The 25,134-nt window shown below is 43.5% G+C and overlaps 1 protein-coding gene across 2 annotated transcripts in view; it reads right to left on the bottom strand.

Annotated features, from left to right (window-relative positions):
* Positions 1-24,713, bottom strand: part of LMBRD1 (LMBR1 domain containing 1) — a 136,138-nt gene extending 111,425 nt beyond the window's left edge. Inside the window, exons 1-2 of one of the 2 annotated variants that reach the window (XM_052651685.1) lie at positions 24,460-24,713; positions 14,636-14,812 (exon numbers count right to left, since the gene is read on the bottom strand). In XM_052651685.1, coding sequence (XP_052507645.1) covers positions 14,636-14,812; positions 24,460-24,534 — 252 coding nt within the window. In that variant the 5' untranslated portion in view covers positions 24,535-24,713. Of the gene's footprint in view, positions 1-14,635; positions 14,813-19,033; positions 19,197-24,459 lie in introns of those variants that run through there. The other variant, XM_052651686.1, reaches the window with a different exon arrangement.
* Between the last annotated feature and the right edge of the window lie 421 nt (positions 24,714-25,134).

Below are 25,134 nucleotides of genomic sequence, written 5' to 3'. Positions count from 1 at the left end.
AGTCAACTTTATTTTTAAAAACCTTAACTTCCCACTGCACTGAGAAGAAAATCTAAACCCATCAACATGACCTAAAGGGAAAAACACTGGGTCCCCACCTTCCTCTTGACCTCAGCTGGTACCACAGCACAACCCAACGCCACCCCTCAGTCCAGCAGACCAGATGCACGTCTCCCTGAGGGCCGCTGTCCTACTGCAGCATCTCCGTGAAGGCTGCCTCACTCGGGTCTCACCTTAAGGACCCTCTGCAGCAGTCTGGCCTTCCCCTCCTCCCACCTCAACACTCACCGCTGAGCAGACGCTCACATTGGTCTGCTCTGCGTCCTCACAGAACTGAGCACTAGGGAGCGAGCTGGTCTGGCCTCAGAGAACGTACGTGGCCTGAGAGCGGTGGCCTCACTGGTTTTCAGCATCAGTCTCCAGTGCCCACAACTGCCAGGTCTGTATTAAACTGAAGTCGTACAGTCGTGTCCGACTCTTTGTGACCCCATGGACTGTAGCCTAACAGGCTCCTCCCTCCATGGGATTCTCCAGGCAAGAATACTAGAGTGGGTTGCCATTTCTTTCTCCAGGGGATCTTCCTGACCCAGGGATCGAACCCGCGTCTCCCACATTCCAGGCAGACGCTTTAACCTCTGAGTCACCAGGGTATTAAGTACTTAGCAAATACTAAGTGCATGAATACAGAGGCCAGGGCAGCGACCGGGAGGAGCAACCCCACGCCCAAGGAGCAGTGGCTCCGCAGGCTCAGGAGGGCCTAGAGGAGCCATCCCACGTTGAAGGTCAGGAAGGGCAGCGGTGAGGAGATACCCCTTATCCAAGGTAAGGAGCAGCAGCTGCGCTTTGCTGGAGCAGCTGTGAAGAGATACCCCATGCCCAAGGTAAGAGAAACCTAAGTAAGATGGTAGGTGTTTCAAGAGGGCATCAGAGGGCAGACACATTGAAACCATACTCACAGGAAACTAGTCAATCTAATCACACTAGGATCACAGCCTTGTCAAACTCAATGAAACCAAGCCATGCCCACGGGGCAACGCAAGACGGGCAGGTCATGGTGGAGTGGTCTGACAGGATGTGGTCCACTGGAGAAGGGAACGGCAAACCTCTTCCGTATTCTTGCCTTGAGAACCCCATGAACAGTATGAAAAGGCAAAATGATAGGATACTGAAAGAGGACCTCCCCAGGTCAGTAGGTGCCCAATATGCTACTGGAGGTCACTGGAGAAATAATTCCAGAAAGAATGAAGGGATGAAGCCAAAGCAAAAACAATACCCACCTGTGGATATGACTGGTGACAGAAGCAAGGTCTGATGCTGTAAAGAGCAATATTGCTTAGGAACCTGGAATGTCAGGTCCATGAATCAAGGCAAATTGGAAGTGGTCAAACAAGAGATGGCAAGGGTGAACGTCGACATTCTAGGAATCAGAGAACTAAAATGGACTGGAATGGGTGAATTTAACTAGATGACCATTATATCTACCACTGTGGGCAGGAATCCCTCAGAAGAAATGGAGTAGCCATCCACGGTCAACAAAAGAATCCGAAATGCAGTACTTGGATGCAATCCCAAAAATGACAGAATGATCTCTGTTCGTCTCCAAGGAAACCATTCAATATCACGGTAATCCAAGTCTATGCCCCAACCAGTATGATAAAGAAGCTGAAGGTGAACGGTTCTATGAAGACCTACAAGACCTTTTAGAACTAACACCTAAAAAAGATGTCCTTTTCATTATAGTGGACTGGAATGCAAAAGTAGGAAGTCAAGAAACACCTGGAGTAACAGGCAAATTTGGCCTTGGAATGCAGAATGAAGCAGGGCAAAGACTAATAGAGTTTTGCCAAGAAAATGCACTGGTCATAGCAAACACCCTCTTCCAACAACACAAGAGTAGACTTTACACATGGACATCACCAGATGGTCAACATTGAAATCAGATTGATTATATTCTTTGCAGCCAAAGATGGAAAAGCTCTATACAGTCAGCAAAAACAAGACCGGGAGCTGACTGTGGCTCAGATCATGAACTCCTTATTGCCAAATTCAGACTTAAACTGAAGAAAGCAGGGAAAACCACTGGACCATTCAGGTATGACCTAAATCAAATCACTTATGATTATACAGTGGAACTGAGAAATAGATTTAAGGGCCTAGATCTGATAGATATAGCTCCTGATGAACTATGGAATGAGGTTCGTGACATTGTACAGGAGACAGGGAACAAGACCATCCCATGGAAAAGAAACGCAAAAAAGCAAAATGGCTGTCTGGGGAAGCCTTAAAAATAGCTGTGAAAAGAAGAGAAGTGAAAAGCAGAGGAGAAAAGGAAAGACATAAGCATCTGAATGCAGAGATCCAAAGAATAGCAAGAAGAGATAAGAAAGCCTTCCTCAGCTGTCAATGCCAAGAAATAGAGGAAAAGAACAGAATGGGAAAGACTAGACATCTCTTCAAGAAAATTAGAGATACCAAGGGAACATTTCATGCAAAAATGGGCTCAATAAAGAACAGAAATGGTCTGGACCTAACAGAAGCAGAAGATATTAAGAAGAGGTGGCAAGAATACACAGAAGAACTGTACAAAAAAGATCTTCACGACCCAGATAATCATGATGATGTGATCACTCTTCTAGAGCCAGACATTCTGGAATGTGAAGTCAAGTGGGCCTTAGAAAGCATCACTACGAACAAAGCTAGGGGAGGTGATGGAAATCCAGTTGAGCTATTTCAAATCCTGAAAGATGATGCTGTGAAAGTGCTGCAATCAATATGCCAGCAAATTTGGAAAACTCATCATTGGACACAGGACTGGAAAAGGTCAGTTTTCATTCCAATCCCAAAGAAAGGCAATGCCAAAGAATGCTCAAACTACCACACAATTGCACTCATCTCACATGCTAGTAAGGTAATGCTCAAAATTCTCCAAGCCAGGCTTCAGCAATACGTGAACCATGAACTCCCTGATGTTCAAGCTGGTTCTAGAAAAGGCAGAGGAACCAGAGATCAAATTGCCAACATCCACTGGATCATGGAAAAAGCAAGAGAGTTCCAGAAAAACATCTATTTCTGCTTTATTGACTACGCCAAAGCCTTTGACTGTGTGGATCATAATAAACTGTGGAAAATTCTGAAAGAGATGGGACTACCAGACCACCTAACCTGCCTCTTGAGAAATCTGTATGCAGGTCAGCAAGCAACAGTTAGAACTGGACATGGAACAACAGACTGGTTCCAAATAGGAAAGGGAGTACGTCAAGGCTGTATATTGTCACCCTGCTTATTTAACTTCTATGCAGAGTACATCACGAGAAACGCTGGACTGGAAGAAACACAAGCTGGAATCAAGATTGCTGGGAGAAATATCAATAACCTCAGATATGCAGATGACACCACCGTTATGGCAGAAAGTGAAGAGGAACTAAAAAGCCTCTTGATGAAAGTGAAAGTGGAGAGTGAAAAAGTTGGCTTAAAGTTCAACATTCAGAAAACGAAGATCATGGCATCTGGTCCCAGCACTTCATGGCAAATAGAGGGGAAACAGTGGAAACAGTGTCAGACTTTATTTTGGGGGGCTCCAAAATCACTGGAGATGGTGACTGCAGCCATGAAATTAAAAGACGCTTACTCCCTGGAAGAAAAGTTATGATCAACCTACACAGCATATTCAAAAGCAGAGACAGTACTTTGCTGACTAAGGTCTCTCTAGTCAAGGCTATGGTTTTTCCAGTAGTCATGTATGGATGTGAGAGTTGGACTGTGAAGAAGGCTAGGCGCCGAAGAATTGATGCTTTTGAACTGTGGTGTTGGAGAAGACTCTTGAGAGTCCCTTGGACTGCAAGGAGATCCAACCAGTCCATTCTGAAGGAGATCAGCCCTGGGATTTCTTTGGAAGGAATGATGCTAAAGCTGAAACTCCAGTACTTTGGCCACCTCATGCAAAGAGTTGACTCACTGGAAAAGACTTTGATGCTGGGAGGGATTGGGAGCAGGAGGAGAAGGGGACGACAGAGGATGAGATGGCTGGATGGCATCACTGACTCACTGGACGTGAGTCTGAGTGAACTCTGTGAGCTGGTGATGGACAGGGAGGCCTGGCGTGCTGCGATTCATGGGGTCGCAAAGAGTCAGACACGACTGAGCAATTGAACTGAACTGAAGAACACAAAGTTCTAAGGTACAATTATCTGCATCTGAGAGGAGGAATGAGGCAATAGCAAAGCGTTCAACCCAAATACCTGATAATGTCAGGCCATAAAGAGATTAATCACTGATGGACCGAAGGAAGAAATGAATATTTTAGCTACCAAAACAAATATTTTTATGCCATGTCTTAACTAATTTTATACACTGTATAAAATAAAGAATATTTGTTCACGTTAATGGCTATTTCTGATTTTTCTTTTTTTTTAGTACACTTTAGCTCAGTGGTAAAGAATCTGCCTGCAATGCAGGAAACACAGGAGATGTGGGTTTGATCCCTGGGTTGGGAAGGAAGAGGAGGAAATGGCAACCCACTCCACTATTCTTGCCTGGAGAAGTCCATGCACAGAGGAATCTGGAGGGCCAAGTCCATGAGGTCACAAAGAGTTGGACGTGACTGAGCATGCACACTTTGTATGTTTCATGAGCCAAAGTTATTGGCCAACTACACAAGGCACTGTAATAGAACACTTTCAGCTATTCTTTACAGTTTTGTGTTTTTTTTTTTTAATCTGTGAAGTTAATTATTACACAGAAAAACTAGAAACAATGAAATTATCTGGCAAAATACATTCATAGTGCCAGGAGCTGAAAAACAGGTCAATGGAAACACTTCAGACATTATCACAATATACCCTTGACCAAAGGAAGGCCGAAATAACTAGGAAGGTAAAGTAGACAAAACAGAGAAAGTATAGTTGATTGCCTGCCTAGTATCCTCAGCTCCTAAGCCCAATGTCAGCAGTCCTTGACATCTAGAGTTTCCAAACTACTGTACCTGATAAGCAGGTTCCTAATCAGTTTAGAGGCTTCAACATCCAAGGTGGAAACTGAGAAACTCAGATGACAGACTTATTCATTTAGGAATAAGAAATACACTTTATAAAACTTAGGCCACAACATAATCCATCATGGAAAACAACAACCTGCACATTTTAATAAGGATGAAAGAGATTAAAGATGCCGTGGCACACTTCTACCCTGAGACACCTAAATTCACAGCTACGGCATGAAGTCTGAAACTAGTTCTTAAATACTAATGTTTAAATATTCTTGTCTTTTACTAAGCATCTCAAGAGAATTCATTAATAATTCTTTAGAGAAAATACTCTTTACAGTTTACCAGACATAGTTCTTTGAAAGTCTCTTCAGTTCTTGTTTAACTATTAGCACAGGCCAGCTTCAAATGACAACTCAGGAAATTCACTAATGCCCCAGCCAGTGCTTCAAAAAAAAGACAAGACAAAAAGGGAAACAAAGAATATTTTAAAACATCAATATATATATAGATCAAAGTTTTGGGGGAAAACTGGTATATTATCTAAGCTTTTGGCTGGCTAAAAATAAACATAACTAGACAGAGACAACTATTAATAAGTAAATGAAAAGTAGAAACAAATGAGTCAATTCCTAGGCAGGTTGATAAGAAGTCTAGGGTCCCTGAGGAGGAGAAAGGGGTCTAGGGCTCTCAAAGTGGAAATAGGGGTCTGGAATTCTCAAAGAGGAAGAAAGGACAAACATCTTTTTTTTCCTCTACATTTCTTAGTCTTAGTCACATAAAGCACTTTTTTTTCTTTAAGCCCAGAACTAATGATTACACAACAAACAACTCAGTTTAAACTCTGTACTAAGAATTATGGAACAACAATGTATCCTGCTTGAGGACAGTTTCGCCTTCCTAAAAACCTTCTGGCTAATCCTGTTATCTTAAAATGTAAATTGTGGGAGTGGGTCTAGTAAGATCTTTACAACCTTGGACATTATTTTGATTTATCGTAATAACTAATTAAAAACATATAGCTCCCTCGCTAACACTAGTGAGGGGGGCACTCTCATCCCCCTTCTGAGGTCTGTGTCAGAACCTTTCTCTGTCCCTTTTCATACCTTAGTAAAACTCTGCTACACAAAAGCTCTTGAGTGATTAAGCCTGGTCCCTGGTCCCGAAGCTAAATCTTCGGAGATCATTAATTCAACACTGTTCACCGTAAGCCATCACCTTGGGGGCTGGTCCGGGATCTTCAGGCCAAGGTAAGAACACTGAGAGCTGTCTCTCTGCTTTCTCAGTAAATAAGTTTTCTGCTTTACTAACTCTACAGCGTGCTTGTGTGAATGGATGATACGCCCTGCATGAAGCAAGCACTGAGCCCTGGTCTGCAGTTTCACGGTCTCGTAATGACTGAAGGGAGCCCCAAAAAGGGGAATCTTATCAGGGGTTTATATTTATATTGACCTGCCAATACCAAGAAACGCCCAACGTCCCTGCGAGTGGAGCAGGCAGAAATGGGCGAAGCATGTGGACACAACTTTCCCTTCTCAGTCACCTTTTCATGGTCTCTTTGACCATTTCCTAAGTGTGTGGGGGATTAGAGCTACTAACATAATCTGTCTGATCATAGACTTTCAAGGGACTTGTGATCCATGCTGTTACTATGTACTTTTACTAGACCGCAAGTATGGAAGCGCCTAGCCCTGCGAGGAGCAGAGAGTTTCAAGAGCACGTTTGGGAGCGAGGTGGAGCTCCAGATCCAGGAACGTCTCTCGGTCCAGAGGGCACTCTCTCGGCTGCCGGCCTCAGGAGCCAGCGACCTGAAGGTGAGTCTCTGTCATGGCTGTGTCTCCTACCTACGTGGAGGGAAGCCCTGCTGGTGACCATGAGGCTTTCGAGGACACAGATCGGGAATTGCAAGATGTGGTTAGACTGGAATTACAATGGGCTTCTTTTGGTAGCATCAGCTCTTAGCAGACCAGAGAAGGCTCTCTGATCACTTTTGTCTCAACTCCCTAGATACTCCTTCTGCGGAATCTGTGGACATGAACTGGAAGGATTAGCCCTAGTGGCTTGAGGGCAAAAACCACTTTTTCCTCGCTGGCTAACCCTTTTGCTATCACACATGCTGGCATGGTGACACTCAGGAGGGACATCTTGGATGTTGTTCATCCCTTTATGACTCACTGCTTTTACTGCGGTCAGCACTGTACTCAGGAATGTGCCCGGGCACACGTAAGACAGAGGCTTCCCCTGGTACTACTAGCTTGGAAACATTCCGGAAACTACTCTGGCAAGTCAAACAAATGTCTTGGTGGTAAGAAACTGGAAATCAGTCTGGGATGCTATCAGGCCTACCCCTGGGGCACCTCCACCCCACCTCGGTGGTACACCCAGGAGGGACGAGTAAGATGTCTGCGTTGGTAAGGTACAGACTAAGTCCGACCAGGAAAGGAAAACTTTGGTGGACAGTCTGTCTACACCCCCGTCTAGAGCAGGAAGAGACACTTCTGGTGGAAAGAAGCCATGGCTGTGGATGCCACTTTTTTCTCTCTCTCACAGATGGGAGCTAACCGTTCCAGAACCACTCTTTTACAATGTATTTTAAAAAACTGGGACAAGTTTGATACCCAGAGTTTAAAGAGATGCCTGATCTTCTGCAATACTGAATAGCCATAGTATGCTTTAGAAAATGGGGAAACACTGGCCTGTTAAAAGGTCTCTCAATTACGACACTATTTTACAACTAGAACAGTTCCGTAGAAAACAAGATAAATGGGCAGAAGTGCCATAAATGTTGCTCTTTGTCTCTCTCGAGACATGCCAGACTTATGTCCTAAGGGTGCAGACTTGGGTGTGAAACCTTCAGCTCCCTCCTGTCCTCCTACTTTGCCCCTGTATCTGGGGCTCCCAACTGAACTATGCTCAAGTCTCAAGGCTGAGGATCAGGGCACCCTTCCAGGAGGGTCTGCTCAGTCTAGGTAGAATTTCAAACAGTCCCAGTGTGGTCGAGACTATTTAGAGGGTATGTCTTAGGAGAGACGTTGACTCCTGACTTAAGAGCTCAAGTTCTGGGGGAAGCTACTGCTTTTGGAGATAAATGGCTTGAACATGAGACAAGGGAGAAAAGCAAACATGAAATAGCTGTCCTCCCTACTGGGAGTCAAGCAGTTCCCATAACCGTGCCAGACTGAGGCTACAACATGGCTAAAGGAAGGCAGGATCAGAGTCTTTGCAAGAAGTAACCTTCAAGGACTCAAGCGAGTGCACACTAAGACTAAACTATGCTAAGTTGGCTGACATAGAACCGGGAAAGAAGGAAACTGCTAGTAATTCCCAGATAAGAGTATGGGAGGCTCTCCACAAGTTTACTGACACTGATCCTGAAAGTGCAGAGGGAGGAATGATCTTAAAAGGTTTATCACTCATTCAGCTCCAGAGATCCTCCATAAGTTACAAAAATAGGCGTTTGGACCACATCAGTCTTCAAAAATTTTAAACTGTTGCAGCTGGCTCAGATGGTACATTATGGCAGAGAATATGAGGAAAATACAAGGCAAAAAAAACACCAGGGAAAGACTGAAGCCCCAGCATGACTGTTAGACCTGCCTGAAAAGAATGCCCAGAGGGACCCAGGTGAAAAGGGATGGACTTGCTATTACTGTGGAAAGGAGGGGCACCTCAAGCAGGATTGCCGCCAGGCCTCTAAGCCATCCCAGCTCCACATCTGGTCTGCAAGGGACCACACTGGAGGAGAGACTGCCCCAGAGGCACAGGTTTCAGGGGTCTGACTCACAAGACAATCGGGAATGAAGGTGCCCAGGGGTCCCACATAAGCTCCCGTCCTAATTACACCTGAGGAACCCCAGGTATTAATAACTGTGGGGGCCAACCCATCGATCTCTTTTTGACACTGGGGCAACTTTCTGCTCACTAAAGCCCCTGGTCCACTTTCCTTCTGATCCACTACCATAATGGGGCTGTCTGGACGAGCCAAACGCTATTATTTTAGTCATCCTTTAAGCTGAAACTGGGCCTCTGCGCTATTTTCTCACATGTTTCTGATTGTGCCAGAGCTTCCCCCACCCCTTCTGGGGAGGGATATACTGAACAAGGTCCAGGCTTCTGATTTCATGAATATGGAACCTGCTCTTATAACTGAAGAAAACGTAAATCCTGAAGTGTGCGCTGATGGAAAAACTGTGGGTCAAGCACAAAATGCTGTTCCTGTCGCTATCAAAGACCCTCACCTATTTCCAAATCAAAAGCAGTATCCATTAAAACCTGAGGTTAAGGAAGGATTAAAACTCATCACTGAAAATTTAGAGGAACAAGGACTATTAATCCCCTGTAACAGTCCATGCAGCACTCCTATCTTGGGTGTAAGGGAAAGTTAAATGATAAATGGAGACTTGTTCAAGATATACACATAGTAAGTGCCTAGTCCCGATACTTCATTGTCTGAAACTTCTGACTGAACCAAATATTTTTCAGTCATTGATCTGAAGTTTGCTTTCTAGAATTGAATCTATACTAAATCATCCTCTGCCTATGACTTTAAGATGATTGAGAGGATTTGGGGGCATTATAGGCTATTGCCTCATTTGGATTCTGCGTTATGGGGAACTTACCCAGCCTTTACATACACTTCTAACTGAGACTCAGCAGGCCCAAACCGACAAGCTGGTTTGGTCCTCAGAGACTCAAAGGGCTTTCAAGGCTCTTCAAACTGCTCTCTTGCAGGCTCCCGCTTTGAGTTTGCCCACAGAATCTGAGTTTAGTTTGTTTGTCACTGCAAAAAGGCTACGGCCACATTGCTTAAGGGTAATTGCTACTACTGTTTTGCTAATGCCTAAAGCTCCTAAGTTTACTAATGGGCAAAATCTTAATGTACTGACTTCTCACGATGTAAGTAGGATCTTAGACTCTAAAGTTCAGAGCAACAATGACTCCATCTTTAAAGCTGCTGTAACTCAAGGAGTATCAAAAGCTCTAGGAACAGAGCATCACTTACACTGTTCCTGGAGACCCTAATCTTCAGGAAAGGTTGAAAAGACTAATGACATTATTAAGAGGCATCTTGGTAAACTAACTCAGGAAACACAAGACAGTTGGTTTAGTTTTACCCATACCTTTAATAATGAGGATATGACCTGCCCCTCAAAAATGGGATTACCTCAATGACAGACTGGTTTTGCACACAGATATTGTCATAGATCCTAAAGCCTTAGAACTAACTATCTGACTCAGCTTTCAGCCTTTTCAACAGATATTACTGGGAGGTTAACTCCTGATCCAGCCTTTGAGTCAAACAGGCCAGTGTTTGAGCCAGGAACGGACATGGGTCTGAGAACCTATGTGAGCTTGCTTCTGCTGACTCCAAAAGTCCTGAGTCTGCTATTTGACCCTCAAGACAACGCGTTCCTGTCCTGGGCTCATTCCTACACTGCATTCCATAATGCTGAAATCAAAATTGCTGGCTCTGTGGAGCACTCCCTCTTCTCATCAATTAAAGATTTCCCATGGTGGGTTTCTCCACTTCAAGGAAAAGACTTTCTTCAACTCTGTGATGACACCGGCAATCCTAAGATGGACTGGTATAACATATTGTACTTTATTTTTGGGGGCTCCAAAATCACTGCAGATGGTGACTGCAGCCATGAAATTAAAAGACGCTTACTCCTTGGAAGAAAGGTTATGAGCAAGCTAGATAGCATATTCAAAAGTAGAGACATTACTCTGCCGACTAAGATCCGTCTAGTCAAGGCTATGGTTTTTCCAGTAGTTATGTATGGATGTGAGAGTTGGACTGTGAAGAAGGCTGAGCACTAAAGAATTGATGCTTTTGAACTGTGGTGTTGGAGAAGACTCTTGAGAGTCCCTTGGACTGCAAGGAGATCCAACCAGTCCATTCTGAAGGAGATCAGCCCTGGGATTTCTTTGGAAGAAATGATGCTAAAGCTGAAACTCCAGTACTTTGGCCACCTCATGAGAAGAGTTGACTCATTGGAAAAGACTTTGATGCTGGGAGGGATTGGGGGCAGCAGAAGGGGACGACCGAGGATGAGCTGGCTGGATGGCATCACTGACTCAATGGGCGCGAGTCTGAGTGAACTCCCTGAGTTGGTGATGGACAGGGAAGCCTGGCGTGCTGCGATTCATGGGGTCACAAAGAGTCGGACATGACTGAGCAACTGAACTGAACTGAACTGAACTGAACCTTAACTATGGACATAATATAACTTTTAATTTTGATTAGGTTTTAACTTGGTTTAATGACTATTTTGCCTTACATATGTAACTGTAAAATGTGGCTTGTTTCTAACCGTCTGAAAGCTTTTAAGTTACAAATGGTTGTCCAGGCTCCTATGAGTGGCACAGCCTCTTCCAACTATTACTTGAGGCCCTTGGATCAGAGACCCTCCATATGAGGGTTTAGCAGAATACATTGCTTCAACAATTTAGGGATTATGCCCCTCAACAGCAGGAAGAAGTTATGCAATGAAAACAACGCCCCTTTCCCTTGGCAACATAATTCTCCTAAAAGAAAAGGAGGGAATGGAAGGAGGGAATTCCTAGGCAGGCTGATAACAAGTCTGGGGTCCCCGAGGAGGAGAAAGGAGTCTAGGGATCTCAAAGTGGAAATAGGGGGTCTGGAATTCTCAAGGAGGAGGAAAGCACAAACATCTTTTTTTTGTCTACATTCCTCAGTCACATAAAACATTTTTTCCTTTAAGCCCAGAACTGATGATTACATAACAAACAACTCACTTTAAACTCTGTACCAAGGATTATAAAACAACAATGTATCCTGCTTGAGGACAGTTTCGCCTTCCTGAAAACCTTCTGGCTAATCCTGTTATTCTAAAATATAAGTTATAGGAGTGGGTCTAGTAAGATCTTTACCACCTGGAAACATTCTTTTTATTGTAATAACCAATTAAAGAAGTATATAACTCCCTTGCTAACACTAGCGAGGGGGGCTCTCTCATCCCCCTTCTGAGGTGTCAGAAGCTTTCTCTGTCCCTTTTTATACTTTAATAAAACCCTGCTGCACAAAAGCTCTTGAGTGATCAAGCCTGGTTCCTGGTCCCGAAGCTAAGTCTTCTTTGGAGATCATGAATCCAACACCATTCACCGCAAGCTATCACAAAGGCCATACAACTGCTGAATCAATCCCTCAATAATGAAAAAGTTTTTTAAAAAAAGAGAGGAGAAACCCTAACATGGAATGTTTCCCGTGTAATTACTGGTGCCGCATTTAAATTTTTGTTGTTGTTTAGCCACTAAGTCACGTCTGACTCTTTGCGACTCCATGAACTGCAGCACTGGCTCCCCTGTCCTTCTCTCTCTCCCAGAGTTTGCTCAAACTCATGCCCACTGAGGTCAGTGATACTGTCTAACCATCTCATCCTCTGTCACCCCCTCCTTTTGCCTTCAATCTTTTCCAGTATCAGGGTCTTTTCCAATGAGTTGACTCTTCACATCAAGTGGCCACAGTACTGGAGCTTCAGTATCAGCATCATCAGTCCTCCCAATGAATACTCAGGGTTGATTTTCTTTAGGATTGACTAGTTTGATCTCCTTGCTGTCCAAAGGACTCTCAAGAGTCTTCTCCAGCACCACAATTTGAAACTGTCACTTATTTAGTACTCAGATTTCTTCATGGTCCAACTCTCATATCTGTACATAACTACTAGAAAAACCATAGCTTTGACGATAGACCTTTGTCAACAGTGATATCTCTGCTTTTTAATAGGCTGTCTAGCTTTGTCCTTCCAAGGAGCAAGCATCTTTTAATTTTATGGCTGCATCACCATCCAAATTGATTTTGGAGCCCAAGAAAATAAAATCTGTCACTATTTTCACTTTTCCCCCATCTATTTGCCAAGCAGTGACGAGACTGGATGCCATGATCTTAGTTTTTTGAATGTTGAGTTTTAAGCCATTTTGTTCACCTTCTTCTTTCACCCTCATAAGAGGCTCTTTAGTTCTTCTTCACTTTCTGCCATTAGAGTGATATCATCTGCATTATCTGAGGTTGTTGATATTTCTCCTGGCAATCTTTATTCCACCTTGTGGTTCATCCAGCCCAGCATTTCACATAATGTATTCTGCATAGAAGTTAAATAAGCAAGGGTGACAATATACAAACGGCCTTGTTATACTCCTTTCCCAATTCTGAACAAGTCCATTGTTCCATGTCTGTTCTTAACTGTTGTTTCTTGACCTGCATGAAGGTTTCTCAGGATTCAAATAGATTTAACAAACATAAAATAAGCACACTAACTACAGCTAAACATTTTCTTCTCTAACGAAGCATTTAATAGAATAAATGTCGTAAGTCTTAATGGGAAATACTTTTGTTTCTTTAGGCAGGTGAATTCCTAAAGTCTTATTTAAACAAGTATAATGTAATCTCACAAATTAAAAATAAATAAATATAACAAAAAACTAGTATCCAAAAAGTGATTACTAAACTAAGTGTGGTCCCAGAACAACTACATGATCTAAGGGAAAGCTCATAATTTCATTAAAATACTTTAGAAATTTCCAGATGAAAATGTAATTCCACAAAATCGAAACAAACCAAATATTCTAAATTTAAAAATTAAAAAAACCCTCCTGCTTAAACAATAATTACACACTGCATATAGGAAATCCCAGTAACAGCATATTCAAACCCCAGACCTGAGATGGGTTATGTCATCTCTCTGAACCTTGGCTTCCTGCCTATCTCTATGAAAACGGTGATAACACTATCTACCTCATTGGGTTGTTGGGACATTAAGATATGTAAACCATTTAGGAGAGGGTCTGACACACCAAGTACTCTATGGACACGAGTTACTATCTCTCTACAGCATTCAGCACATACTAAGAGCTCAATTAATACTTGCTAAATGAATGACTAACCTATAGAAAAGAAATGCAGTTTGCACAGCAACTGGAATCTAGCCAAACCTAACTCAAAAAAATTATGAAATTATTTAAGTCCTATTGGCCCAATTCAGGAAGTTATTTTGGAACGATGCATTACTGAGATAATTAAAATAACATTTCATTCAAATATTTAAGTACCTACTACGTGTCAGACACTGGGCACCTAGAAACAAACAAGATACACTTTCTATCTCAGAGTTTACACTAAATAAGTTGAATAAATAACTGAATAGTTGAAAAGGAACTCAGAAGCCTTCTAGTCTAACACCATGCATTTTAAATATAAGGAACATGAAGTCCAGAAAAGTTCAGTTTGACCAAAGACACAAACTAGCTAGTGAGGAGCCAAGACTGGAACTTGGGTCTGATCCTCTGCAGCCTGCATCGCAGTGACTCGGGGTCTTCAACATGACACAGAGATGAAGACCATAATCTGCCACTAACAAAGGTCCTTCTAAATTATCTTAACTGGATAATGGAATTCCAGTCAGACTTCAAGGGAGCTACTCAAGGCACAAAAATAAAACCTATTGTGATCACTTGGCAAAGGTCTTGATTGACAGAAGGACTTCTTGGACAGTTGGGAATTAGTGAAAAGTCTGTCCCACATTAGTTGTCACATCTTCAGCCTCCCAGAGACAACAATAAAACAGCACACCCTGCACTGCTACACATTTAATTACACACTTAACTGCCAAGAATATGAAAGGACAAAATAATTACCTTAAATGTACCATTCTGATTTTTCATGTAAGAGACCAAAAATATATCCACTGGAAGAAGTGCTGATGTGATCAGTGCAATGGCCAGAGAAAAAATGGCGGTTATGGTGGAGACAACTTCACTTTCCCGCTGACTCTGATATTTGCGAACATATATCCAGCAGAACGCCAAAATAGCCTGAAACATCAGAAGGAAATGTTTTGTTACTGCCTTATCTATGCTCTAATACTGATTTTAGAATGTGTTTTAAAGTTCCTGGTGGGAAACTTTATGTCAAATAAAGATGCTTTCAGATGTGCACGGAGAAGTCCCCCACCCCTTATAAACTTAGTCGGGATTTATCATTTTCAAAGCCAAGTTCATTAAAGCAGTACATCATCACTGGGGTGCCAAGACACCAAAAAAACAAGCAAAGATTGTTGATAACACTGCTCAGTTACATATTTCCTCACAAACAGTATGACCATTAATGGTTGACACATTACAGTTGTAACCACCTCTGAATACTTTTCCCTATACATTTTCCCAAGCTAAAGGAGATGTAACTGAAAGTTGTTTCCCATTGTTCATTGCAGCACTATTTACAATAGCCGGAACATGGAGCAACCTAGATGTCCATCAACTGATGAATGGATAAAGAAGTTGTTATCCATATACACAACGGAATATTACTCAGCCATAAAAAGGAACGCCTTTGAGTCAGTTCTAATGAAGTGAATGAACTTAGAACCTATTATACAGAGTGAAGTAAGTCAGAAACAGAAAGATAAATATCATATTCTAACACATATACCTGGAATCTAGAAAAATGATACTGAAGAATTTACTTATAGGGCAGCAGTGAAGAAACAGACATAAAGAATAGATTTGTGGACATAAGGAGAGGGAGGAGAGGGTGAGATGTATGGAAAGAGAACATGGAAACTTACATTACCATATAGATTACCAATGGCAATTTGCTATATGGCTAAGAAACTCAAACAGGGGTGGGATGGAGAGGGAGATGGGAGGGAGGTTCAAAAGGGAGGGGATATATGTATACCTATGGCTGATTTATGTTGAGGTTTGACAGAAAACAACAGTATCTGTAAAGCAAGTATCCTTCAATAAAAAAAAAATTAACTAATTAAAAAAAAAGTTGTTCTATCCTGTTCTTACCACAGAAGCATCACAAAACACCACCCAAACTGAAATTAACTTCTGTCCCTTTGTGACAGTTCAAGAGTATCATTCAGCTAAAGGTTAACTGTCACCATGCAATAACGGATTATACTGTAATTCACATTTTAAAGGGTATTAAATAAAGAAGACGAGAAGGCAATGGCACCTCACTCCACTACTCTTGCCTGGAAAATGCCATGGACGGAGGAGCCTGGTGGGCTGCAGTCCACGGGGTCACAAAGAGTCGGACACAACTGAGCAACTTCACTTTCTCTCTTTCTATAGTTTTTGCTGGAGAAGGAAATGGCAAGCCACTCCAGTATTCTTGCCTGGAGAATCCCATGGACAGAGGGGCCTGGTGGGCTGCAGTCTATGGGGTTGCAAAGAGTCAGACACGACTAAGCAACTAACACACACAAACAAAGAAGAATGAACACTGAAAATGGGTGCATGTGCATTACAAGGAACTTTCCAGGGGAAAAAGTACACTCAGAGGTACTGAGGTTGACGTCTGTAATCCATCAGATTACACCAACATCTTTCCAGAAATTAACACAGAGTAAAGTGCCAGGAGCCAGCGTGAGGAATCCCGCCCACGGCAAAGGTCATGAGGAAGGAAGCCCGACAAAACGCAAAGGCGTGATCTGACTTCAGGGGTTCCCCCTGAGTTTTCCTGAACATCTACCCCCAGAAACCAGAGTCTGCCTGCCTTATTGTACTGTGCTTTTCCACTCTTCTGACATTCTCTGGAAAAAGTTAACTTAGGGCTTCAGTCTCCTGCATATGAAAGGAATGTTTCAGCTCAAACCCCTCTGATGGCTCCCTAACTTGCCTGACAGATTCCCCCGGACTTTTTACAATTTGTGAATTGCTTACAGCCGCCCAACTGCGAGAGGCACAAAGCTTAAAGCATCTTAAAGATACAGAGCCTTTTCTAAAGAGCTAAAAATTATATTGGTGACGGGTTTTCACTGTTGAGTCAATGACTGCTGCCAAGCCTCCATATTCTTTATCTTTTAGGCACCTGGAGGATATTAATCAATGTAATTGGGATATAGAAAAAGGAATATAGTACTTTTGATGTTAGCAACACTAGACTTTTGAGTTAATTACTTTTCTCTTTGTTATAAATCACTGTACTCCTTTTACTTGTTATAAACTGTTGTATCCTTGCTATGTAAGAATGTAACTTTATTTAGTGCTTTCTGAGAGTGGCACCAGACTTTGGGAAGAACACCACAAATAAGTCTTCTGGTTGACAAACCCTTATCAGAAAAGGGCTGTAAAATGTTAACTGGCCTTCTGGCCAGAAGATGATGTAAATCACCTAAGACTTATGTATACAACTAGGTATGCAGAGAGAAAGCCTGGTCTTGATAAGAGTCAGGGCTGCTGACACTGCTTAATTTTATATTACCCATTGGTCTCTATATACAACAAAAGGTATAAAAGGCCGTTCTGGACAATAGAGGAGGGGCCAGTCACTGGGAAGACTGGTTTCTCCCGCGTGGTCTATTCTCCTTCTTTTTCTGGCTGAATTCCCATCTGGGGCGTGGAGGCTCGCCATATCTACTTACTTGCCCTGGCTTCTAAGTCCCATGAGAGAGGGAGCCCAAGGAGGGGCACCCTCTGCTATTCAAATGAGCGCCGGTGGCCTAACGTAGATGGTGCAAACTTCTTGTCCTGAAGTTTTATTGGCTTTCCCCGTAAACCAAGTTATTCAGCCTCTTTTCTCCAGTAAATTTCCTACTATACTATTTCCTCTTAATTTCTTTTATATTTCTAATTAAATATTAAGATTTTCCTCGCCACGCCGTCCCCGCTTCGAATTACCCTGGATCCACTGGGGCTGGACCCCGGTAGTAAAGGACTTTACGCTGGCATCAGAATTCTCTGGAGGGCCACTAATTCAACAGGTCTGGAGAGGGTCCAGAAAACCTGTATTCGTAACAAGTTCCCAGGAAGGCTGATGCTGGTCCAGAGACTACACTTTGAGAATCTCTGCTTTACTCAATCATAGGGGATGGCAGCCAGATCCTAAATGGGTGATTCTCAACCTTGGCTGTGTTAGAATCCCCTTGGTAAAAACTTAAAATTTCTTTATGGCCTCCCCCAAATCACTTTCATCAGAGACTGAGGCTTCTCCAGGCATCAGCAAGGAGGATCCCAATCTGAGGCAAACTTGAGAATCAAGGTTTCAAGTAAGCTCTATAAAAGCACTGGGACACAAGCTTTGTTCTGTCCTTTCACGCTTTTCAACAGATTTAACTTTTGGTGCAGACAAGGTATGGGTTCCCTAGAGAAAGAGATCCAGGCATGGCTTTCTTGACATATGAGAAGCCATTTTTGGCATAAGCTACTTTCTGATCTCAGGCTGGCCACAATGCTTGCCCTTGGACAGATCTCAGTAATTACAGATCTAGAGGGAACAAAATGATGCATAAGCAAATGACTATCAAGCAAGAGAAGTAACTACAGCAAAAACAGTACATCAGTTGTCAACACTCCCAGGTCTGTTTCAAAGATTGTGCTGAAGTGTTCAACTATGAGATCAACTGGAATCTGAGGGATGATGCTAATCTTTTCTGACCCTCCTTGGATTCTGTCTAAGACCCAAGCCCTTTCATGAATATGTATGACTCTTAGCTTTAAACTTCCCCAATCTTGCTGATGAGGACTGGCTTAGGAAAGACCCCCAAGGGATTGTGTTCTCCCTTCTCCAGATCTTTGGCTTGGTTGTGTCTGCTGGCTCAACACTCATGAATAGGCAAACCTAGTTTTTCATGTAACATTATTTCCCTTTGGGTATCATACTTCAGGAGCCAGAAATGAACTAGGAACACCACCTAACTAGTTATAGTTTCTAAATTCTCCTACCACAATCAACAGAAAAGAACAGTTCCATCACTGCAGAAAAACCTCCTTTGCCCCTCCATAGTTAACCCCTCTCTCCACTTCCCTGGTGGCTCAGTTGGTAAAGAATCTGCCTGCAATACAGAAGATCTGGGTTCGATCCCTGGGTTGGAAAGATCCCTTGAAGGAGGTCATGGCAACCCACTCCAGTATTCTTGCTTGGAGAACCCCCTTGGACAGGAGCCTGGTGGGCCATAGTCCACAGGTTCACAAAGAGTCAGACATGATGGAGTGACTAAGCGCACCACTCCCTAGCCCTTGAGAACCACTATCTATTATCTGCGCCCACAGCTTCTGCTTCTTCTAGAATGTCAGTGTACTTACACAGTATGTCTTTTGAGTACAGCTTCTTTTACTTAACTTGATGAATTTGAAATCCATCCAAGTTGTTGCATGTAATTTCTTTACATTACTAACATTTCAGCTGGTGTCAGAACAGCAGGAAAAAATAAAGTGAAAAGAAAATGTGCACTTCAGAACATGGATGCTGGAGAGAAAGAAATAAAAGGAAATGTAAGGAGGGAAGAAGGAACAAAGGATGGAAAAAGACCTTTATTCAAATTCTTAACAATTTACTAATTTCATTTTGTTTTGGAAAATATTCTTTTATAAAATGTTACTTATATTAATCTTTCACGGGTTTGTTTCCAAATTGACAAATATAGCTTTCCCCAAATTATTTTGGAAGTCACTGGAAGATGAGCCTTTCTATCCTTAGCAGCAGCTCAGACAAAAAACGGAATAAACTTTTTGCTGGACTTGAAGAATATCTGCACTTGTACAAAGTCTGAAGCAGCAGGTATTACTGAAGAGGAAGGAGCTTGCCAGTAACAGGCAGTCGAGCAGGAAAAGAGCAACCTGGGCAAACAGTTAAGCCGGAGGTTCCCAAACTTTTAGGGGTTTGGGGAAACTTTATTAAAACAGACCCCAAAGAGCTTTTTGTTTACAGGTTAAATCTATCAATAGTTACACTACATTATAAAATAAACCAACTGTCCTCATCTGTAAGATAAGAATATTTCTTTCATAGCAGGTTATAGGAACTGAATGTAAAGAGTTTAGCACAGTGTCTGGGCTAGTAATTGCTCAACAAAGAGCAGCAATTATTATTAAATGTCATATGAAATAACATTTTAGAGAATTTCATGAAAGAAACTAATGTATAATTCCGCTAACAGTCATAAGGAAAGATTTAGAGCAGTCCCCAACCCCTCCCAAGTGATTCTGACTTAACTGGTTTGGGCATTAGGGCTTTTAATACTCCCCAGGTGTCTGTAATGAGCAGTCAAGGTGGAGAAGTACCTGGGCAGAGGCAGGAGTGAGAATCAAGGAACACATGCCGCTTGAAATCTGGTCAAACTGCAGATTCTAATTCTGCAGGGCTAGGGCCCCATATTTGTATTTCTAACAAGTTCCCAGATGATCCCCTCACTTGGAGTAACAAAAAGAACTTGCTTTACAGAAACAGAGACTCAACCTTAAACAGTAATGGGAAATGCAATTTGAGAGATGGTGTAAGCCAAATTATTGACAATCCTATGGGGGTGAGGACTAGGGTGAAGGGCTCACATTTAATATAGTAAATGTGGACAGTTAAATTATAGGCTTGGAGGAGCCAAGTCTAACCTTTCCTTATGTGACAGAAGAAAATGAAGCCCATCCTGTTTGCCCAAGATTACAAAAGCTGTCAGTTTCAGTGTTCTGAATCTTTAACAGGAGAGCGGCAGCAGTTCTCAAAGTGTTAAGTCCCCAGACCCCTGGCAGCCCCACAACTCTTTCTGGGGATCTGCAACTTGAAAACTGTTCTCACAATACTACTAAAATGTCATTTGCCCTTTCCACATTGATATTTGACACTTTAGCCCCTGACTTTTTTAATAATCCATGGAGGAAAATGTGAATGTGCTCAAGTAGAGATGGCTGTCTCCAGGGAAAGCATCCTATGTTAAGAGCTGAAAGCCAAAGGAGGCACTATTTCCAAGAAACAACATTTTCACTTGAAAGCGCAAATGACTATGTATCCAAGACTGTGAGCTTGGCAATTTCTCACTACTTGATTTCTGAGACATTTCTTCTGACAAAATCAGTGGTGATACTGATGGATGTGATATTTGATTTATGTAATGAAATATATCCGTTATTTCGAAGATCTGCTTAGCTCAGTGAACCAGTTATTTCCTAAATGACCAAATGCATCATATTATAAAACCACATATAGGAGAAAGAACAAAAGTTCATTGATAGGGTTTCAAATCCCATATTTCATACTAAGCAGCTTCTACTTACTAAGTTTTGATGTAATATCATACTGAACAATGGCACAATGACCTAAAAGATACTCTGCTTCCAACTATGTATCACTAAAATCTCATGGTAACCTCTCAAAATGTTGGATGCAGAAGCAGACATGAGACTCCAGTTCTCATCTAATAATCCACAAATTTAAGAGATTTCCAGAAAATTAAACAATGGCCCTCATTACTAATTTAGTCCTATTCTAAACATCTAATTTCAAACCTTTAATTCTATTTTCATTTTATTTTGTTCCTGCTGTAATATCACCAACTTAAATGCTTTCCCTTCCTTTTCTATCCAAAGTTTGCCTCTATTCCACACTCTCCCAAAATTGTTCTTTATTCTCTCAAGTCCTATTTAATTTATAAAATCATACTTTGGTTTTCAGTACTTAATAGACCTGTTTCAAGAATTCTTATTTTCCCACCTATCTTCAGGCCCTCTTAAAGGTCACATTTTATTTACATCCTCCTACAATTTATAGCATAACTGCTGTATCTGAAATGTTTATTCATTGATAACTGCCAAATTATTCTCCCTGAACTTTGATACAGGTTATGTGCTCCTTCGTTTTCCTCTAAACTGTCAGGAAGGGAGAAATTTACTTTTCCTTAAGTTCTTTTGCCTGGTCTAACAATTAAATTGACACGAGCTAGATCAACAGGAGAAAAATCAAATATTTAATAACATCTATACTGTACAGACCAGGCTTCAGCAATACATGAACCGTGAACTTCCTGATGTTCAAGCTGGTTTTAGAAAAGGCAGAGGAACCAGAGATCAAATTGCCAACATCCACTGGATCATGGAAAAAGCAAGAGAGTTCCAGAAAAACATCTATTTCTGCTTTATTGACTATGCCAAAGCCTTTGACTGTGTGGATCACAATAAACTGTGGAAAATTCTGAAAGAGATGGGAATACCAGACCACCTAACCTGTCTCCTGAGAAATCTGTATGCAGGTCAGGAAGCAACAGTTAGAACTCGACATGGAGCAGACTGGTTCCAAATAGGAAAAGGAGTACGTCAAGGCTATATATTGTCACCCTGCTTATTTAATTTATATGCAGAGTACATCATGAGAAATGCTGGACTGGATGAAGCACAAGCTGGAATCAAGATTGCTGGGACAAATATGAATAACCAGATATGCAGATGACACCACCCTTATGGCAGAAAATGAAGAACTAAAGAGCCTCTTGATGAAAGTGAAAGAGGAGAGTGAAAAAGTTGGCTTAAACCTCAACATTCTTAAAACTAAGATCATGGCATCTGGTTCCATCACTTCATCGGAAATAGATGGGGAAACAGTGAAAACAGTGTCAGACTTTATTTTTTTGGGTTCCAAAATCACTGCAGATGGTGACTGCAGCCGGAAATTAAAAGACACTTACTCCTTGGAAGGAAAGTTATGACCAACCTGGATAGCATATTTAAAAGCAGAGATATTAGTTTGCCAACAAAGGTCCATCTAGTCAAGGATATGGTTTTTCCAGTGGTGGTGAATGGATGTGAGAGTTGGACTGTGAAGAAAGCTGAGCGCCGAAGAATTGATGCTTTTGAAGTGTGGTGTTGGAGAAGACTCTTGAGAGTCCCTTGGACTGCAAGGAGATCCAGCCAGTCCATTCTGAAGGAGACCAGTCCTGGGTGTTCATTGGAAAGACTGATTCTGAGGCTGCAACACCAATACTTTATCCACCTCATGTGAAGAGTTGACTAATTGGAAAAGACCCTGATGCTGGGAGGGACTGGGGGCAGGAGGAGAAGGCGACGACAGAGTTTGAGATGGCTAGATGGCATCACCTACTCAAAGCACATGAGTTTGGCTGAACTCCAGGAGTTGGTGATGGACAGGCAGGCCTGGCGTGCTGCAATTCATGGGTTCCAAAGAGTCGGACACAACTGAGCGACTGAACTGAACTGATACTGTAAAGGGGAAGTACCCAAGAAAACTTAACAAAATGGCCAAAGCCCTCACTTTAAATACCACCTTCAGCTATAGACAGAGGATGCTGGAAGTGATGCCTTGGGACCTGAACTGGGAGGAAGGCACTTCACATGCAAGTAGAAAGCTAAAGTTTGGTAAACAAACTTTTGCTGGGCCAGGCAGGGACAAAAGGACACAGAGGGACTCTCTGAGCTCTAGGCTCACCAAACCTAGCCCACATTCTTTGCAGGTATCTCTGGTTATAAAACTTATTTTGGAGACAGGGCCCTGATCCAAATTCTTCCAGAGGCTAAGGCAGATGTAAAAAGAAATATTTCCTGAGTCTTCCATTTCTTACAAATAACCAGTCTAAACTAATCCCCATGCCAGAGAGACATTTTGGGGTGTCAAATTTTGTTCCCCTACAAAGTCAAGTGAATACAATAGTCTGGAAAAGCCCAAGTGCAGGCTGTGGAAACCAAAGCCAACTTCAGGTCTTTCCCTTTCTCCAAGCAGAAAAAAACATGTTCCAAGGTTAAAGGCATTACTTTCTGGGCAGGTGGTAAAGGCTACAAAAGAAGCCTTTTCAAGTTTTCACACACCGGCATGAAGGACGCAGTTTCTGTTGCAAGAAAAAACATACTATACAGATTGCAGACACGGTAACAGAATCTAGAAAGTAAAGTAAAATGAGGCAAATTTTGATTTCAACAAGTAAACTGGATTTTTTTTTCTTTTTGGTTTTATTTTGTTGTTTCCCTACTGACAAGTGGCATTAATACTTCAGGACACTGAAGAAACAACAGGTTGGGCTGAAGACTACCGGGAAGTGAGACTGGGGAGAGGAACGAAGAGAAATAAACTGAACTCCCAATTAAAAGGGTTTTAACACGGGTCACGGAAATAAAAGCTAGGCCACCTGACCCACGTTTTGCTGCCTGGATAAGCAGGAGTCAGGCGGCTGGGATGGAGGCACCCTGAAGTCAGAGAGGTGGGCACACAGACCCTGACCCTGGAAGTAACCAGGGCCCCAACTCCGCGGCACAGGTGTCTCAGCCATCAAAGACCAGGAAGGAAGGCGAAAGCCGGCGTCAGAACGCACGTCACCAAGGCAGCACCACACAATGGGGGAGAGAAGGCTGCGGACCCCACGGCCCTAAAAGCTGGGACACGGTGGAGCCGCTCGGAGCGCACAGCCGGCTCGTGAGCCGACGACGCGGCGCCCGCGGGACGCGCGCAGGCGGGAGCTGCAGGCCTCCGGGGCCCGTCCTCTCGGCACCCCGCTCCCCCGTGCGCAGGGGCCTCTGCTCAGGCCCGGGTCCGGGGCACTGGCTGCGCCCCGGGGACCACCCCGAACCCGCAGCCGGCCGCCGGCGCGCCCCTCTCGCGGCCCGCCCCCACTCGGCGCCTTCGCGGCGGCCGCCGGAGCCGGAGAGGCGGGACGAGGAAGTCGGGGCCCCGGCTGCCAGCAGCGGGGCCGCCCCCGTACCCCGGCCAGGCCCCGGGTCACGCCAAGCGCCTCCCCTACCAGGAGAAGGAGGCCGAAGATGCACCAGCCGATCACCAGCTCGGCGGACGCCGCGCCCGCAGCCGCCGCCGCCATCTTCGCTTCCGGCCGGGACAGCCCCGTGAAGCGGGGACAGGAAAGGGGAGGGAGGAACCCGCGCAGGACGCGGCGCTCGCGCACCCTAAAGGTTAAAGGGGCGAAGGGGCGGAGCGCTGGTTGCCTAGGAGACCCGAGGGAGCGGCCCCTGGCGACAGCGGCCGGGGGCGAGGCGCGTCCGGGCGCCGTGACGTCATGCACGGCCGGCAGCGGGCGGTGCTGGGTTCTGAAGGGCGTAGTCTCCCAGCGACGTCACGTAACTGGCTGCTGTCCGGAAACGCCCAGGCGCCCATGGGCTAAGCAGCAGGTTTGTCAACAGAGGCAAGTCGCCTCAGGGGCTTCCACTGCCATTGTAAGGGAAGAAGCTCCCTAGTCTCCTTGGCAGAAGAGCTGCTCAATTAGCAGAAGGCCTCCCCAGGTTGTAGGAATGGCAGACTTTCCCAGCTGCCCAAATGACTTTCTGATTTGCTGGCACCTGGGCCCAGCCTGAGTAGCTGCTGAGGTGGACGCTGTCTTATCCTGGGATGTTATGGCCTTTGTAGGGTGGCTCAGACGGTAAAGAATCTGTCTGTAATTTGGGAGACCTGGGTTCCATCCCTG

This window comes from Budorcas taxicolor, chromosome 14 (genome assembly GCF_023091745.1).
Source record: "Budorcas taxicolor isolate Tak-1 chromosome 14, Takin1.1, whole genome shotgun sequence".
Taxonomy (NCBI): domain Eukaryota; kingdom Metazoa; phylum Chordata; class Mammalia; order Artiodactyla; family Bovidae; genus Budorcas; species Budorcas taxicolor.
The sequence above is the reverse complement of the archived record's forward strand: the minus strand, read 5'-3'. Positions and strand labels throughout refer to the sequence as shown.